The sequence below is a fragment of the Vicugna pacos genome, chromosome 16 (assembly GCF_048564905.1).
Source record: "Vicugna pacos chromosome 16, VicPac4, whole genome shotgun sequence".
Lineage (NCBI taxonomy): Eukaryota > Metazoa > Chordata > Mammalia > Artiodactyla > Camelidae > Vicugna > Vicugna pacos.
The window spans coordinates 58,707,008-58,724,865 of NC_133002.1; the positions used below are offsets into that span (position 1 = coordinate 58,707,008).

Genomic DNA, 17,858 nt, shown 5'->3' on the forward strand with positions numbered 1-17,858 from the left:
CGGCTGACGTTTAGAACGGGGTGCGCAGCGCCGTTCGCTGCCCGGTTGTGGTGGGGCCCCCTGCGCGCCCCGTGGATTCCGTGGAAGAACGCGCGCGCCCCGCGGAGCGCCGGCCCCCGCGCGGAGGCGGGAAGGCAGGGCCTTGCAGGGTCTCCCCGTACTTGAAGCCATCCCAAACACGAGGAGAACGTGACCTAAGTGCCGGGGAAGCCTTGGCCATACCCCAGTAGACGCTCCCCCAGACCGACTGCAATGTGGGGGGCGGGGGCAAGGCATTCGTACCAGGAACACATCACTTCGGGGTGGGGGGTGGGGTGGAGCCCTCCTCGGTTCCCCTAGATTCCAGCCGTCCCTTAACCTAGAAAGGCCCGGGACTCACTCACGCCTGGGGGCTACAACAGAAAGAAGGGGTCTCACGGCCACTAGATTTGGTGTGTTTTAGCTGCTCTGTTCGCTAAAGGGGTGGCAGTCCTGAGACCTTGGCCGCTTGGGGACAATTCCCATATCATTTTGCTCAATCAGAAGGGAAGGTAACTAGAGGGGGGAAAAAAAGCCCACTCACTACCCAAGCGGTTCCAATCAGCCACCAGCTGACAGCTCTTTTTCTGTGTGGTCCTGGCTCAATGTATCCCAAAACAGACTGGCCCAGCACCAGCATCTCCGCCGGTGACAGGGCAGGACTGAGGAGGCAGGAGCAGCGGAATCTGGTGCTCTCAGCAATTGAGGCCTGACTTCCCCACACGATTCTCCCAGCAAACGAGTAAAATGCCAGTGTTTATATTCAAGAAAGCTAAAGAAAACCAGTGACTGAATCTGTACTACATACTTCTATTTCAACTACTTTTCAAATTCAAATATTTAGTCTGAACTGGCAAAATTTAATCAAAATCCTTCATGTTCATCCCCTCCCCTCCAAAGAAGTAGTGTTTCCTGGAAATGGAGTTAAACACAAGTCTATAACCTCCATGAGGGAATACCCAAGCATCTTTGTTCACCATTATAATCCCAGAGCCTGACACACAGTAGGCCTTCAGGTGGTGGCTGTTATCATCAAAAGAAGAAATTCTTTGTAGTCTTTTGTCCACTTCTGTTCTTACATTATAAAACAGAAGGCCCGACCAAAAAGTTGAAAATTAAAGGCTCAGGATTGAGTGCCAGCTGTACTGGAGGCTGCAGTGCGTGGGCTCAGTGGAGTCCAAGGTCAGTGACTTTACAGCAGAGTGTGACCGCCACTGCTGCACTAGCCATGGCCAGAACGTCAGCTCCCCAACCCGCACGTTTCATTCTCAAGCCCTTGAGACTTAGTATCACGCCAGGCACATAATAGGACTCACTGAATGCCACTGGAAAGGGCACATTCTAGTATGTTCCAACTTTAATCCCAGGAAATAAATTCTGCCAGATGCCTTTGCTAAGTAAGCACATTTAAAATCTCTCTTAGAGGGGTAGATATAGCTCAGTGGTAGAGCACATGCTTATTAGCACTGGAGGTTCAATCCCCAGTACCTCCACTGAAAAAAGAGAAGAAAATCTCTTTTAGAGACATAGGAAAGAAAACATGAATCAGAAGTATAAATGGAATTTTCGAGTTAAAAAGACCTTAGCTTTCAATTCCAAACCTCTCTTTTTACAACTGACTGGCCCAGAAAGGACTAGTCATCTGTCTGATGTTACAAACAGTCTCCTGAGTAATGGTCCGCAGCCCTTCCTCTGCCACCATGCTCATGATTTCATAATTAAGTTCTTTTCTCACAACTCCCCTACTTAAGACTATTAAAAGGAGGCAACTTATTCTTGTGACTGAAAAAGCTAATGCACTAAAATAAAGTCTTGATGGTGGGCTGGGAACTTTTTTAGTCATCAGGAAGGGAAGAAAAATGTCCAGGAAACTTCCCTGCCGAGAAACACAATTGTACAAATATGCGAACTGCTCTTTATTCTCTCTCAGGAACTAACAGAACCAAGAAGCCACTCCAGTTCACTTCCTGGAAGATACTCCCCCTTCCTGTTTCATTCCGTCCTGCCTCGGATCACACTAAAAAGTATAAACAGTTCACACCATATTTGCAGCAAAGCCTACTTGACAAATGAGGACTAGTCCAGAACTGTGATTATACAGAACTCTGGGCAGAAAGGCCAAATGCAGTCCTAAGCAACTGCAGCAACCAACCCCTGTGCCACCCATCACACAGGAAGGAGTACGGTTAGGTCTATTTTTTTTTTTTAATTTGGGTTTTAAATATACTATTCGAGAAGGATTTAACTTCAACACTTGGGAAGGGAATGGGAGCCGCAGGAGACTGAGGTCCAGGGTCTGGGGCCAGCCACGGACCTGGACCTCCCTGCACAGTCTGGACAGAAGGCAGGAGGAGGGCAGCTCTGCAGGGCAGTGAAGAGACTAGAAGACAACAAATTCTTTTATTTGCAATTTAAGAGCAACGTAGATATCCAGATAGGATGTTATCCTCTGACCTGACATCCTCGCTAGGAGTGACACCACAAATGCTTCATTGTTCGATGACCGTTAGCAAGCAGTTTCTCAAAGGACAATGTGATTCTCTATAAAAGACTTGCATGGGGTTGAGTGGTGAGGGGGCAACTGGGATAGAAACGGTGCCGGGGCGCTCAGCCTCCCTAAATCAAGTTCACTGTGAACACAGACGTCTCCCTGCAGTGCAAACAACTGAACGAACATTATAGACTTAAGACTTTATCTGTCTTTAACTCCCTTTCAATATCAACAAGGTTTCCAGATTTTTTTCCGGAAAGTGTTTTGTTTTTTTCTTAAGGAACAGGATGACGATGAAAGACAGTTAAGGCCATTCACCCATTATCTGTATCCCCCTTGGCCGTCTCAACGCCTCCTACCTACCGAACTTGGCAAGAGAGACTATCTGACTCCCTTGAAAGGAAACACTGTGTACATAATTGATGGCACTGCTTTCATGTTTTCTTCAGGAGTTCCAGGGTCACGGCAGCCGACAGACCTAGTCGTCCACGGTGATGTTGCGGAAAAGGTATGCCATGGACTCTCCATTGTGGATTCTCCGAATTGCTTCAGAAAGAATCAGACTGATGTCCACAGTCTTTATCTTGGGACACTGCAGCTTCTGCACCTCGTGAGGGACAGTATTTGTCACCACCACCTGGTCATTGTAGCAACAGAAAATAAACACGGTTACTGATGTGTGCCCCGACGTGGTGGCTCGGGAAAGTTTATCTAACATTGGGTACCCACAGACCAAGATCCACACTACAAAAGCCTCATTCCACTGAGTACAGTTTTCATAAACTAAACCAGCTTTACATAAGGGAAAGGTTACATGATTCAAAACATAAGCTTATGAAGGTCACAGCCTATGGATGCAGAAATGACAGAGCGAGCCCCAGCACTGTCCCAAACCTGTGTATTATCGAGGAAGAATTCAAGTCTTGAGAGAAATGCTACTACAGTCATCAAATTACACTGAACTATCAATTATACTGAAGTACACATAGCAGATCTTGATAAAAACAGACATATATATTCCTAATTGCCCCCAACAGACTGCTAGCCACCGAAAGCATGATTTCACAGTCCTCTAGACAGGGAGTAAGCCATAGTGGCCGAGGCATTTAACTATGCACGGAAAGCAGAGCAGCAAGTCGTGACTCAAGTGCAGACAGACCTCGTCAATGGAGGACTCCTCGATCAGACGGGGGGCCTCTGCAGACAGGATGCCGTGAGTGGCCATGACGTAGATCTTATAAGCGCCTCTCTCTTTCAGGATCTCCGCGGCGGCAACGAAACTTTCCACATCATCGATGATGTCATCCTGAAAAGAGACCAGAGTTAGTGTGGAGGAACCCCCCACCCCTATCTGTAAACACGCACCTCCTCGCACTCTGCTGCAGAGGGTGCTGAACGCAAAGTCAGAGCTATCCGCCTGGCTCAAGACTGAACACAACCGCGCAGGCTGGACTCCGCGTGGCTGTCAGCAGGAAGAGCAGCGAAGCCTCCCAGGCTGTGTGACGTCCACAGCTCGAGTCTAGGACTGCCAAGACTCACGTCCCTGTTTCAAATTGCTGTTGAATCCTACGTAGCCAGGGTCCCACTGACTTTTTTCCGAAAGTTAATCGAGAGGAACACAGAAATAAATTGAGCCATTGTAAAGGACCGATCCTCTGGCTCAGCAAAGGCATTCAGAGCTGGGAGCAAATGTGTCACGTTAAAGTAACAAAGAACGACACACGTTCTCATTAGTGAAAATGGAACAGCCCGTCTTCCGTTCACCCCATGGCCCACAAGTTGAGTAGCTCAGCTGGTTTGATGCAGCTCAAGACGAAGGTTCTCTCTGGAGCTGAATTTTCTTATGGGAGCTGCTACTGTGCTGGTTCCACATCTGTTAAGTTATAATCACTCCTGTTCATCTATCTATTTTTATTTATTTATTTATTTTGCAGGAGGGAGGTAATTAGGTTTATTTATTTAGTTAGTTTTTCAGGGGAGGTACTGGGGATTGAACCCAGGACCTCGTGCATGCTAAGCATGCGCTCTACCATTTGAGCTGTTCATCTGTTTAAGATTTTTCTGCTACCTGCTCTAGGGGAGTCTGGGTGAGAAGGGCTAGATAGGTCCGTTTAAACGTATCACCATTGTCAGCGTTACTGGAACGACTATCCAAGAGCAGGCGCCTCCTGAGAGCCAGCAGCACCATCTCTGCACACAAAGGAAGACACGTGACCTACCACTATGATTGCGATGCGCCCACCGACATCTCCGACCACCGTGATCGGTGGCTTCTCTTTGGCCATCATCACTAGCAAAGGAAAACAAGCCCAAGGCTCCAGTTAGTCGTGCATCATCGGCAGGTATCACTGGGTAAACACAGTCACGGCCATGCCTTCCCCTGGGGGGAGACAATTAGAAAACACGCAGATCCCCCCCAGGGCGGCTGGGGCCTCGCAGGGGGCATGAGCCACAGGAGGGACTTAACATTTGCTAGTTACCCACGTTAAAAAAGGAGAAAGAAATAGATGAAATTAACAGATTTTAACTTTATCCCTGTATATACAGAATGTTACCATTTCAATACATCATCGATAACGCAACTTAACTGGAGACGCTTTACATTTTCTTCACACTAGGTCTGCGTACTTGGCGTGCATTTTACACACACAGGGATCCTCTGTTGGGACTGGCCAGGTTTCAAGGGCTCTGCAGCCACCCCAGGCTGGACAGCACAGGCCCAACCCGGAGGAGCAGAGCGCTCTGGAAAGGCTCACCGGCCCAGAGCAGAAGCACCGGGCGCCTCTCTGAGCAGAAATAATCTGACGCATAAAGAAATGTAAATAAACATCGCTCTGCAGAAAGTAAACAGGGAAAGGCTGCCACAGAGATAGCTGGCCTTGCTTCATTTTCTTCCAAGGCCGACCTTACTGGGACAATGTGACCTCACTATCAGATAACCTCACCACTGACATAATCAGGTTCCTGAAAATGAGGAAGCTGAAGACAAAAGCTGCAAGACCATCCTCTTTTCCTGATTTAATGGGTCCTGAGAGTAGAAGCCTCTTCTCTCACCGAGAAACTGATCTGTGATGCACAAAGCAAAGTGCAGGATGGAGAAGAATGCACCCTGAACAGGAGGTTAATAAACTGAGGGGGAAAAAAATATTTCAGAAGAACAGGCTAAATACTCTCCTTTTTTGGGAAGGTTTTTTTATTACTCTGAAATATTTATTAAACCAGCAGCGGGGGAGGGGGGAACATTCAGGGTAATTCTGTAGTTTAGTAAGTGTCAGCAAACTAGCCATTTTAGCTGATTCCTATCTACAGGTGCCGTAAACCTCGAAGAACAGCTATGCCTTTCTGTACACCAGCAGAGCAGCCTAGGTGAAATTCAGCACTATTTTACTGGCGAATCTCAACAGACATTTCCTGATTTCCTGTCCCAGAAACAAGGGCAATTTCTTGAATTTGGGCAGCCAAAAAGGCTCTGCCTGTAAGTATCACCTTAAAGTGGGGAGAAAATAAACCACCACCATTAGGAAAGGCTTCCTCAAATGCTGTGTTTAAACCATGTGGGTAGGTGGTTATGCTGACCTACCCGCTTCTTAAAGAGATGTAGGTCCTTTCTTGACCATTTTTCTCTGCAAAAAAAAGGAAAAGATTGCAAGCCAGTATCCCTCATCAAACATCACTAGAAATTCAGCTCTAGTTTGATGCAGAAACATGTCAGAGTACTTACTCCTGGCTTGCTTTTTGTAAGCCTACCTCTCCCCAAACAACTTCTCAGTTTGAAATGAAAATCAGGCATGGCTAGGATCAAGGCTTTAAAAGAAAGGCTTAAGAAAAAAAAAAAAAGCCTTTCTCCTGGGGTATTCATTCCCGGCTTGTAACTGGCTTTGGGATCTGGATAAACCAACATAATTTGGTGGCTACTGAAAAACAGAGAAAGATTGCATTACAGGCTCAGGAGAAATAAATAGTACCTCACATGCTTTAAAAAATGCCCAAATGTTCTAACAGCTTGCCCAGAAAATAAAGCACTAATGACTCAAAATTTTCAGTAAAAGCAATACCGAAGGTCAAGGATAAAGGTGCTAAAACTACTCTATGTTTAAGATTCTGCTCTATTTTGTCGAACAAAACCCAATCTGTTTACGAATAAAATGAACTGTGTACCATCACGTGTGGCCAGAAATCCCCCTGTTAAAACTACATCAACTTACTGCAGTAAAAATGTCAACTGAGCAAATGATTTCCAATGTTCTTATGAAGGAAGCAAGAAATTGTCTTTTGCTTTTAAAATCAGCATTTTCCAAGTAAAATAATGCTGCATTTACAACCATCCTTTAGATCTCTCTCTCTCACACACACACACACTCTCTCAAACCTTCTTCTCCTAAAATAAAGAGCAAAAAAGGACCAAGGGGAATTATTCATTCCTTATCCTTCTTGATCGGGGGCTATTTCTAGCTCAATGGAAAGTCAAACTTCATCAACACATTGACGCTGAGGAGAGATACAGGAAATAAAGTAAGTTCTCCAGCGCAACCAGAACTGAAATTACTTTCAAGCACAGAACCCTGTCCACATGCAAACAAGTCAAAATTTAACACCTAACAGATACTCGAGAGGAGCTACGGTCTGTTTTTGCTTCTCCTGGTGAAAGCTGTGTCTTTGCTTGTAAAATTAACAAGCCAGGAAAATCAAGCCCAAAAAGGAGACTTCCTCCCATTTTTGCGTCCCTCACTCCAAGGAGTCACCACCGTGGTAGGCACAGATGCAGCACTTAGGGGAACCATCGATCTGTAGTCCTTTCCAGCGCGTGAGATGCCCTTGCCATCAGGTAGGTATCAAATTCTGCCTTATAAAAGAGAAACATTTATACAACCTCATTTTTAATAAACTACTTTAAAACAGAGTTTCTCAACCTTGGCACTACTGACACTTTGGGCTGGATAATTGTTTGTTACGCTGGGAGGTCATTCAGTAGCATCTCTGGCTGCTACTCACCAGATGCCTGTAGCATCCCACTGCCCTGCTGGTTGAGACAACCAAGAAATGTCTCCAGACACTGTGAGGTATCCTCTGGGGAGCAAAATTAGCCTCAGTTGAGAATTACTGCTCTTAAAGAACAGGTTGCGGGAAGATAACACAGTTCATCTTTCCTGAAGATGCGTAGACTTCAGGGGTGAAAGTCTGCTTTCCTCTGGCCTTGTCCCAACATCCTAATACCTCCATCTTCATTACCATTAAATAAACTACAGAAACACACTGGAAGTATCACTGAACATAAACACAGAGCATACTTAATTTGGAAGGTACAAACACACATACAAGAAATCTTTTTTTTTTTTTTTTCAGAATTCCCTTGGCTCAAAAGGGAGTCACAGAAAACCACCCCGTGGCAACTGTAAAAGCTGAAATGTAAACACACCAACACGTCCAGGAAGGAATGCTGACTGGAGGGGAAAACAGTGTTATGATCCTAAGTGACAAGGCGATGGTCTCAGAAGAGAATCTCACCATAGAAAATATGGCGACAGTTTGGCCATATCTTATCAAGATAACTTCTGACCCAATAATTTGATTTCTTGGTCTCTATCCTATAAATACAGTCGCTTATGAAGGGACATGAGTCAAAGCTAATCACAGGTGGTGACGTCGGGTGACTCAGAGCAGACGCTCTGAAGCCCCAACCTTAGTTTCGAAATAGCACTTTCCACTAAAGGGCCTGGGGTCCTTGGAGGAGTGGCTGATTCCAGGGTCAAGGAAGCACAAGATGGATGTGGAACCTCCCGTTGTCCTAGACAGGAACAAGGAAGCAGCAAAGGCAGGCAAGGCCACATCCAAAGAGCACGGTGGGCAGCTCGACACAGAGTTCTCTTTGGCCAAGTCTGAGCCAATCTGAGCATGAAGATCAACGGTAGCAACGGACTAGAACACACTGAACAAAACAAGATTCTCTGCATCTGCACTGGTGTCAACGACTGAGTGGACAAGGATGACAGGGAATTAGAAAAACCACCATTCGACAAAAATTGGCATATTAACTGATTCAGGCTAATATGAGGAAACAAGTGCTAATGAAAGGCTCTCCTACAAAACAACTTGCCTGGACTTTTTAAAAGTATCAGGTCGCAAGAGACAAAGAACAGAGGAGCCATTCACGGTTAACTGAGACTAAGGAGATGAAAACCAGTGCAATCTGGGGGCTTATCCTGAGTCCTGGGTCCCCCAAAACTGTTTTCTTTTCTTCTAAAGGACATTGATGGGACAACTGGTAAAATCTGAATAAGGAATGTAGAGCATATCACAGTACTTTCCTGAATCTGGTCATCATACTGTGGTTATGAGACAGTCTCTGTTTTTAGGAAATACACATGGAAGCATTTAGGAGTAAAGGGGCATTATGTCTGCAACTCACTCTCAATGGTTCAGAAAAAAAAAAGGAACGTAAATGTTCACTCTGGGGACTCTGAAGAGCGGAGAGGAATTTTGTATTATTCTTTCAACTTTTCTCTAAGTCTGTAGTTCGTTCAAAATAAAAAGCTATAAAAACAAAGGGGTGTGGATCCTGGCGTCAGCGGCTGCATTCCAAACCCTGGCCCCACCTGGCCGGGCCGGCTGTGAGTCTCAACTTCTTCAACTTCCTCGCAGGCAGGAGAGGTAACAGGAGCACCTGCACGGTGCTGTGACAGCACCCAGTCTAAACGGACACACAAGAAACCAACCGCACTGGGGATCAGAGCAGCCAGGGGAAGAAGGGGAGGCGATGGGTGGAAAGGGTTTTCACCACGAAGGAGTTTGTACTTCTTGAATTTTCAAATATGTGAATGTATTAACCTGTTTAAGAACTTTAATTATGAAAATCTCAAAAAAATCCCAAAAAACCGTGATCTAAATATTTAAATTAAAAGAATATATTACTTATTTCTCTTACATAAAACCCTCCAAAGATGAAAACAAAGCAATTGAAATTTTATAGGATGGAGGCAAAAAAAAAAAAAAAAGCCCTAGAATGTTTACACCTGAAATAGCCTGTTTGAGGTGTAACCGGGCAAATATTTTTCCACCCTATTAATCTGTACGATTCTGAGGCATGGCAAATAGATACAGATTGTAAAAGGAAATAATCTCCTTCCTCTAAAAAACATAATATATCTTCCAGCACAGAATGCTGGTTATCGCCACTCTAAAGTCCACAGAAGTAAATAGCTCCCACTCTGTTGGATTAACAATAAGTTAGTCAGGAATAAGGTCGAAGGCCTACATCACTAAAATAACTGCTCAATTCAGCTGATCACCGAAGCCTGGTATTTGATCAATGGTTGCTATCACCTATGTTACCAAAATATAAAAAACTTAAGATTTCACACCTCGACACACACACCTTTTTTTTTCACTAAAGCTAAAATTATCTCACACTCTGCAGGCTAAGTGCTACCCAGATTAGCTCAAATTGTGCCTACATAGTCAACGAAAGTGTGTAACACAACCTTTTACAAAAGGCGAAGTCAGTGGGATACCACTCAATTATTTAAAATAACAAGACAGTGTGCACCCACGTGGGTACTAACTCCTAGCCACCCCCACTGTTCAAAACTGCCTGCAGTTTACAGGTGGAATAAAAACACAGAGCTGGTCTTACACGGCAGTTCCAGCCCAGGATGGACAGTGGCGTTTTTGACCATTGGGGGAGAGTGACGGCCGTCGTCCATGTCCATCTCTGCGCACTGGGCTTCCCCGTGGATCACAGCCAAACCCAGACGCAGCCTCTCCGCGTACGACTGGGCCCTGCGAGGAAGACAGAGGCAAGCGGTGAAGTCCATGGGGAAGAAAGCCCTGGCGTTAACCACAGAATGGAAGCTTCATTCAGTCTCTCAGGGGCACGCAGAAGAGTTACTGCTGCAAATCAGAATGCGGGGCCCAGGGCAAAACACAAATGCCTTAAGAGGCACACGAGACCCGGGCTAGGATGTGATTCTCGATCATTCTGCTTCCACCCTTTGTCCGATATCCTAACACTCGTCTTCAGGAGGACTTTGTTCACAGAGGTCTCAAAAACCACTGCCTGACGAAAAAGAATATGAAAACGAATATATGTGTATATATATACGTATATATGCATGACTGGGACATGATGCTGTACACCAGAAATGACACACTGTAGCTGACTGTACTTCAATTTAAAACAAACAAGCAAAAAATAAGTAAATAAATAAACCACAGCTCGGAAAGCGCTCACGGCCCTTCTGTTCTCCTTTTCCTGAGAACTTGAAGGAAGAACTTCATTTTCTCCCAGGGGAAAACCGAGTGATTCACTGACCCACTCATGTTGTAAAGCTGTGATTGGGGACAGGACAGTGATTTGGGGCAAAGGTGGAGACGACGAACTTTCACAAGCTGTATGAAGACATGACTCGGAAGCACCGAGAAGGGACATGTGAAAGTCTGGTTTATTTACCTTTTTGCAGCATCAGGAGACTTAGCTACGATGACTGCATTTCTGTAATTTGGAATCTAGATGTGGAGGGAAAATAAGAAAATACTGAAAAGGTATCAAAAATTACCCCTGGATGCTGGCATTACTATTTTTCCCCCTCTTATAACAGTGATCCATCTTGGCAAACAAATATGCTAGAATTTCATTCACACATTTACAATTTTTTAATCGTTATCAACTACTGTCATTGCAAAATTCTGCTACATCAAGAAGATAAAAAATAATCAATTCTTAAACCCTCACTTTAGGAAACAGAAGATACTTAGAAGGAAACCCATTTTTAATGTCTTTAAAAATCACCATCCTCTGTGCCTAAACGCTGACCCTATCTGGCTGCCTCCAGAAATAAGACTTAAGGGAGCGATCACGTGATCATTTGATGTGCCTTTCAATATCGGAATCTGGTACCAGAGAAAAACTACACTGGGTCTCTTTTGAGGACAAAGGGTACTCGCTGGTGGCTCCTCACTTCTTCCTGGATATACTGAAGCAGGAAAGGTGAGGCTCTAAGGTTGTCCACGGGAAAGCTGAAAAAGCCTTGTATTTCCTTTTGATGCAGATCCATAGTGATAATGTGAGTTAAACCTGAAATTTTAAAACAAAAAATTACAAAGTTCACCCCTCCGAGTTACACGGCTATAGGTGGACACAAACTAGACGCCCCACGCCTGTTTCCTAACCGAAGACTGAAGGCAGGGGGCACCGTGAACGAGCTTGTGGGTTACAGACCTTACGTGCAAGCTTAACAGAACTTAATGGACTAAAGACAATGTTCAGCCCAGTACAGGAGCCTGTGACCTTCCACACGGATTGAAAAACTAAATGTCCTCCTCTAACTGTTAGCTCGGGCCTGAAAACTGACAAGGAAAAATCAAGTCGAAGCAAAAATATGAATGGGGGGATTAAACACTGAAGCGAAAATAGATATAAAAAAATAGTAAGGCCTTGATTAAGGAATCTAGGAAGAAATATTAAAGGACTTGTGGATAAAGGCAGAAAGAATAAGAAAGCAAAAGCAGAATAATATATATACCAGAAGAAAAGAAGTTCACAAAACACAGATATTGAAGAGTTTGGAACAATTTCTATACGGCATAAAAGAAAGGGTCAGGAAGTATGCTTACAGAAAAAACAAGGAAAACATACTTATAATCCATAGCGCTAAACACAAAACGTACATATATAAATTCACGGCAAACGGCCAAAGGTTGCTGAAAAATTCCCAGAGCAAAAACCCAGAATTCCTTGTTCTTTCCAAACACATTACACATTTTTAGAGAGAATGGAATTCAAATATGTTTCTGAGGACTCCAATGTATGTTAGAGCTTTTAAATAACAGGAAGCAAATAAAACCCCAGTAACTGTTAAGTGTCACCACATTTGATTTTACAGGCCAGAAAGTATGTCGCCATGACAAAAACACAATGAAAACACAGAAAGACGATCAGGGAGGGGCCAGGAAGAGTATATAAGCTGAAGAAATAGTAGAAGAGAAATCCAGTTTTACTATCACATACATGAACAGAACTTAATTTAGCTAAGGTTTAAATAAACCTAGACCTGCAGCTCAAAGATCACACCCAAATGCCAAGATCGCCAGCTAAAATTTCAATAAGATGAAATGTAAAAGGAGGTAGAATGATGAAAACTTCCAAGATCGCAGAAGAGCGGGAAACACAGAAGCGGACAAGGTCACCCTGAGGGAGGACAAGGAGGACAGGAAAAGAACTCAAACCTAAGCTCACACACGCCTACCCAGAACTATGCAGAGGGAAACAAGGCCACGTAACCACTGGACAACACTCAGAGCACGCGGGTCCCAAACTAGCCGTGTGCGGTGCGGACTAATCGGGAACGGGGGCGAGTCCTGCCTCAGAGCGCAGGAGCCCAGGCCCCGGCCGCACTCACCCGCTTTCGCCAGCATAGACGCCAGGAGTTTGCACACGATGGAGCCTCTCTTCCGCATCTTGCTCTGCTTGCTGTAGGGGAAGTACGGGATGACGCCAATGATATTCCGGGCACAGGCTGTCTTCAGCGCGTAGGCCATGATCAGTAACTCCATCACGGCCGTGTTCACGTCTCTGAAACAGTAAAATGTGCACTTTGGGATTAACTGGACGTATAAAGCCCTGGAGAGGATCCCCACTTCAGCAATCTGGCATGATCTGTCAGAATGGGTGTTACAGGTACCAATCTAATCACCACACCTCGTGCATATGGGAGAGAGCTTGTCAACTCTGCCTTTTAGCTGCGGGAGCTCTGGTTCTAGTCTGAGGTTACTTCCATTCACAGTGCGGTGACCCACGCCCACCTCTGCCTGCCTCTTCTGTCACTGACACAGTCACTGGAGGGCCATGTGAGGCAGACATCAAGTGCCAGTAACCAGAGTTAACCCGTAACTGGCACCATCCCTGGGATTTAAACTCAGGCCAAAGTGCCAGTGCCTAATTTCCCTGGGAACGGCAAAGGAAATCCACCTGCCCTTCTATTGAGCTGTGATTACCAGAAAGGATTTGGTCTCTTTTCTTCTTTTGGGGGTGGACAGGAGGGTGAGGGGTGGGGAGGTTTTGGAACTTAATTTCCAAAAACCTCTCCCATTCCTTCTTTCCTTGAGATACACAGATTCCCGGACAAAGAAGGAAATATGAATCTGAAAGATAAGTCAAAGGAAAGGCTCTTTCCAATTTTTTTTTAAATTTCCTAATTTTAATGAATGCTGATTCTACCCTTTGCCAAGGCTCATCAATAGGTGGGCTCTGCCCTTCAGAAAGTGAAGGGCCTGGAAATCCTTCAGGATGATCTCCCAGTGCTCAGCCCTCTCCCTCCAGCCTCCTCCTGCCCCTCTCTGGATTACCCACGTGTCCTCAAACACTCTCTCTCGTGCGTCAGCAGTGTTCTCTCTCTTGACCTTCCCCCGATAAAGGAGATCATTGCCCACGTCTTGGTTCCTGCCCAAGTGAGGAGCAGAACTGAATTATCTGATCCGTAGCAAAATGGAAAGCCTGCCGTCAACATAGCAGAGACTTAAACGCTTGTTAGCTTGAAGGACAGTCAGGCCATTTCCTCCCAGCCTTTCCCAGTGTATGTTTACTTCTGTGCTCCAAGGAGTGGGCAGCTGCTAAGACATCCTTTCCCTCTGACAATGCTTTCTGAATCCACTTTCAACTCGGGGAATTTCCAACCTCGTCTTTGAGGTTTAGACTTTTCGTAATTATTTCAAGGTTCTGTCATAGAAACATTTCCCTCGGGGGGTAGGTGTCGTTGATTTTGGGCTCAGCTTCAAGACAAGACATTCCTTTCGGATTGCTGATAGGTTACATTATTTTCATTATCATCTCCTTCCTCTGAAACAACCTAGAACATTCTTTTCTCTCATACTCCCAAATGAATGTCCCCATTAGAGTCTGGCATTAGAAGGTCAGAGGACACATGACCTTTTGCTATAATAAGGACAAAACATTTATCAAACACTTTCAAGGTACCTAGGAATTCATAATACTTGGTCAATTTTCAACATTTTCCAGTAACTTTCAAACCGGGTCACCCATTCAACAAGTAATTATTGAGTAACGTAAATCAGGCACTGTGTTAAGCAGGGGAGAGAAAACGGGAATGCCAGAGACCCACACTGGATCCCTCTCACGGTAATCATTTGTCCCACGAAGGAGCACGACTAAGTGACCGAAGCGCTCCCCTCCCCAAACACGTTAATCCTTTATCCCACAGGGGAGAGCCTCCCTTCCCACAACAGATCATCTATACTGATGTCCTCTGGGCTCTGAACGTTACGCTGGAAGCCTGCACAGTACTCAGAGAACAGAATGTCAGTTAACGCAGGAGTCCGTATCCCCATCTAAACACCAGGCGTCACAGACACTATAGCAAAAGCCTCTCCCATTACAGACTGCTTATCAGCATTAGAAATAAAACCAGAGCTTCCTTGTGCACTGTGTGACATTATAAAAGCACCGCTGGACGTGGCCTCTCACACCAGATCCCAATGCCAACAGTGTGTTCAGAGCTGAAGTTTATTAAATCGATTCTGGAAGAGTATTTTATCTGGGTAGTGGGCCTTCAGCTGGCTTTGCGACAGCGTCCTAGATAGATGAGATGTTAATGTAACAAGATGGACAGTTCTGGAGGAGCCTTGAATTCAGAGTAGCTTTCCTTCCATTAATTACTAGTTTCTCCCATGAGAGTTTTATTTTTTACTTTTTCTTCTTCCTAATGATTTATGCCAAGGGATACATTGTTCTCCAGCCCAAGGCGAAGGAAAGCCGGCCACGCCCCACCCCTTATTGGCCAGGAAGGCAACAAAAGGGCCTTTATCACAGTGGCTTTAGCCATTCGCTAACGGACATGGGACAAATAGGATACCAGGCGATTACTCCGTGGGCCAGCTGGGTGAAGAGAGGTTGCTGGCAGCCTCAGCTTTATTTATCTGCTCCCTTAGACTGTTCCAAGTACATCCTGGCTAGTGCTTGGAGTCTTTGTATCTAAGTAGGACAATCTTAATTGTTTACCAACTACTTTTTCCTTCCCTAAGACAATCACATATTAAACTCGGCCCTTACTGCTCTCTCGTCTTTGACAGGCAGAAATGAATGTGCGCTAAGGAAGCAGACAAGGTCTGCATACCTCAAGTAAACTGCCTGGGACTGCAAAGACAGGCCAACCGCAGATGGAAGTAACGGGAACACGGCAAGGGAGCAGAATTTACCTTGCCCCCACACCCAGCAGTTAACTATCTGCAGCAAGTAAGCTGTAATGTTCTTTTAATGAGCCTTATGTCACATCAACATACTAGGACTTGTAACATAAAACATGAAAACTGTCCTCCAGAAAACACCCTGTAAGCTTCATGTCTATTTTTCCTTAGGTTCAATGCTCAGTATATATGGAGGCTCCTTGAGATACTGTGATTTATAATAAGAAATATGCATTTGTTTCTGGCTCGGGGCTCCTGAAACCCTTGGAATTTCCTAAGCCCCAAGAGGGACAAAGGTGTCTTTCATTATGTTAAAGAGGTGGCTTTGGGGCTGCACCTAAACCAGGGAACTGGCTGCCAGGGCGACAAGCCACAAGATCAGAGGCATTGAACTTCCAGCCCCACCCCCGTGACCTCTCTTGGCCAATCAATCACTGGATGGTGGTGATTTAATCAGTCACACCTATGTAATGAAGCCTCCATAAACTCCCCTAAAGAGGGGTGCAGAGGGCTTCCAGGCTGGAGAACAGGTGGAGCTTTGGGCAGAGGGGCGCCTGGAGAGGGCGGGAAGGCTCAGAGCCCCTCCCCGCAGACCCTGCCCTACTCATGGCTTCTGTCTGGCTCTTCCTGAGTTCTATCCAGAAAACGAGTTCCAAATATGTCCTGAGCAACGGCAGCACCAAAAACAGGTTTATGAGATCTTCAGATGTTGGCTCTGACGGTGACTGAATTCGTGTGAATGTCTAAGCTTTGCTCTGTTTATCTAAAATCAGCCTTATTACTTTAGGTAACACCCTCTCCTCCTCCACAATAGAAAAACCTGTAAGACAGAGTCCTTCGTCTGGTGCACAGGGAGTGCTGCCTGCCGTCCCAGTTCTACATGGATCACGCCCAGGGGAATTCGGGATGAAGAGAAGCAGGCAGCATCCCATGCTATGAATAAGGGCCCTGGGTAGTGAAGATTCATATCTAAGGAATAATTTTAATGAGCCCAGATCCTAGCAATTCCCCCTATTTAGAAAAGCACTAAAATCATTAACTTGAGATGTCTGTTCTTCGTGATCAGCAGTAATCTTCTGATGTTCCACTGAGTGGTTTCCCAGCAAAAATCTTGTATGTGTCCTGGAGCTGTAAAGTCCCCAAGTAAAACTCAGCCTGCAACTTTTAGGGTGTGAGTTTTGCTTCAGTCAACAATCTGTGTAACCATTTATAGCAGATAATACTAACAAAGAAACCTAAATTCTCTCCTAAATTAACTAAATTTAGTTGTCACTAAAATATTCTGTAGTCAAGCAATAAAAGTACTAGTTTATTGTGGCAAACCCCATAACTCTTTTTATACACACACACACTTTCTCTGTCCTTTCTCCAAATTTTTTCTCTCCCAACCTCACTGTTCTGAGAGAGACAGGAACCACCAGGTGAGGATGTTTTTGCTTTGATACTACCAAACTGAACCAAGAGGAAGCAGCCGTGGCTTTTAAATAATCTAAACACAAGCACACACACGGGACCTAGACCATCCTCAGGACAGGGTTCTGGTTTTCGAAAGCATCCATGTCTAGCTGTGCTGCTGCTTCAAAGAGAAACCTTTCTGTCTGGTAAGTATGGAAAACCACTGTCATGGTTACTCTACAAGATTTAGTCTCTCCACTGCAACTCCACGGACTGCTCCCTGTATCTCCTCCTTTGGTCAGATTTTCAAATAATCTAAGTGTAAGAGGGAAAAAAAAAACTATAAACGTTTCCCAATTGGCCATTAACCAACTTGTTTTTCCATGTTTATTCTGTCCTTTCCCGGGAAAACACCTGCACGTTGACAATCCTTTGTTAGTAAAATTCAGTCTATGTTACTGCCTAGGAGCATTCTAGGATGCACATATTAAGTATTTACACTGCATTCTTGGTTACCATGAGATATGGAAACCACAAATTATATAAAGTAAAACTTCTCACTGCAAAGGAAACTAACCACATGCTGTTTGGAGAGCCCACGAGAACAAGGCTGTTAACAGGGAGCGTTATTTTGTCATGCCAATGGACTGTAAGCTTACACTGTGCATGACCTGTCAGATGAAGTTTGAACTAAAACCTTGGATTTCAAAGTATAGACAGAAATCCTAAAGGTCTTTCTAACTTAAGGTGACATCCAGTG

General features: G+C 44.9%; 1 protein-coding gene across 2 annotated transcripts in view; it reads right to left on the reverse strand.

Moving 5' to 3' along the window:
* Positions 1-2,404: 2,404 nt before the first annotated feature.
* Positions 2,405-17,858, reverse strand: part of PRPSAP1 (phosphoribosyl pyrophosphate synthetase associated protein 1) — a 44,489-nt gene continuing 29,035 nt past the window's right edge. For both annotated transcript variants that reach the window (XM_015235322.3, XM_015235321.3), the window contains exons 4-10: positions 12,904-13,076; positions 11,464-11,579; positions 10,956-11,011; positions 10,140-10,285; positions 4,729-4,799; positions 3,669-3,815; positions 2,405-3,146 (exon numbers count right to left, since the gene is read on the reverse strand). In XM_015235322.3, coding sequence (XP_015090808.1) covers positions 2,988-3,146; positions 3,669-3,815; positions 4,729-4,799; positions 10,140-10,285; positions 10,956-11,011; positions 11,464-11,579; positions 12,904-13,057 — 849 coding nt within the window. In that variant the 5' untranslated portion in view covers positions 13,058-13,076 and the 3' untranslated portion in view covers positions 2,405-2,987. The remainder of the gene's footprint in view (positions 3,147-3,668; positions 3,816-4,728; positions 4,800-10,139; positions 10,286-10,955; positions 11,012-11,463; positions 11,580-12,903; positions 13,077-17,858) is intronic.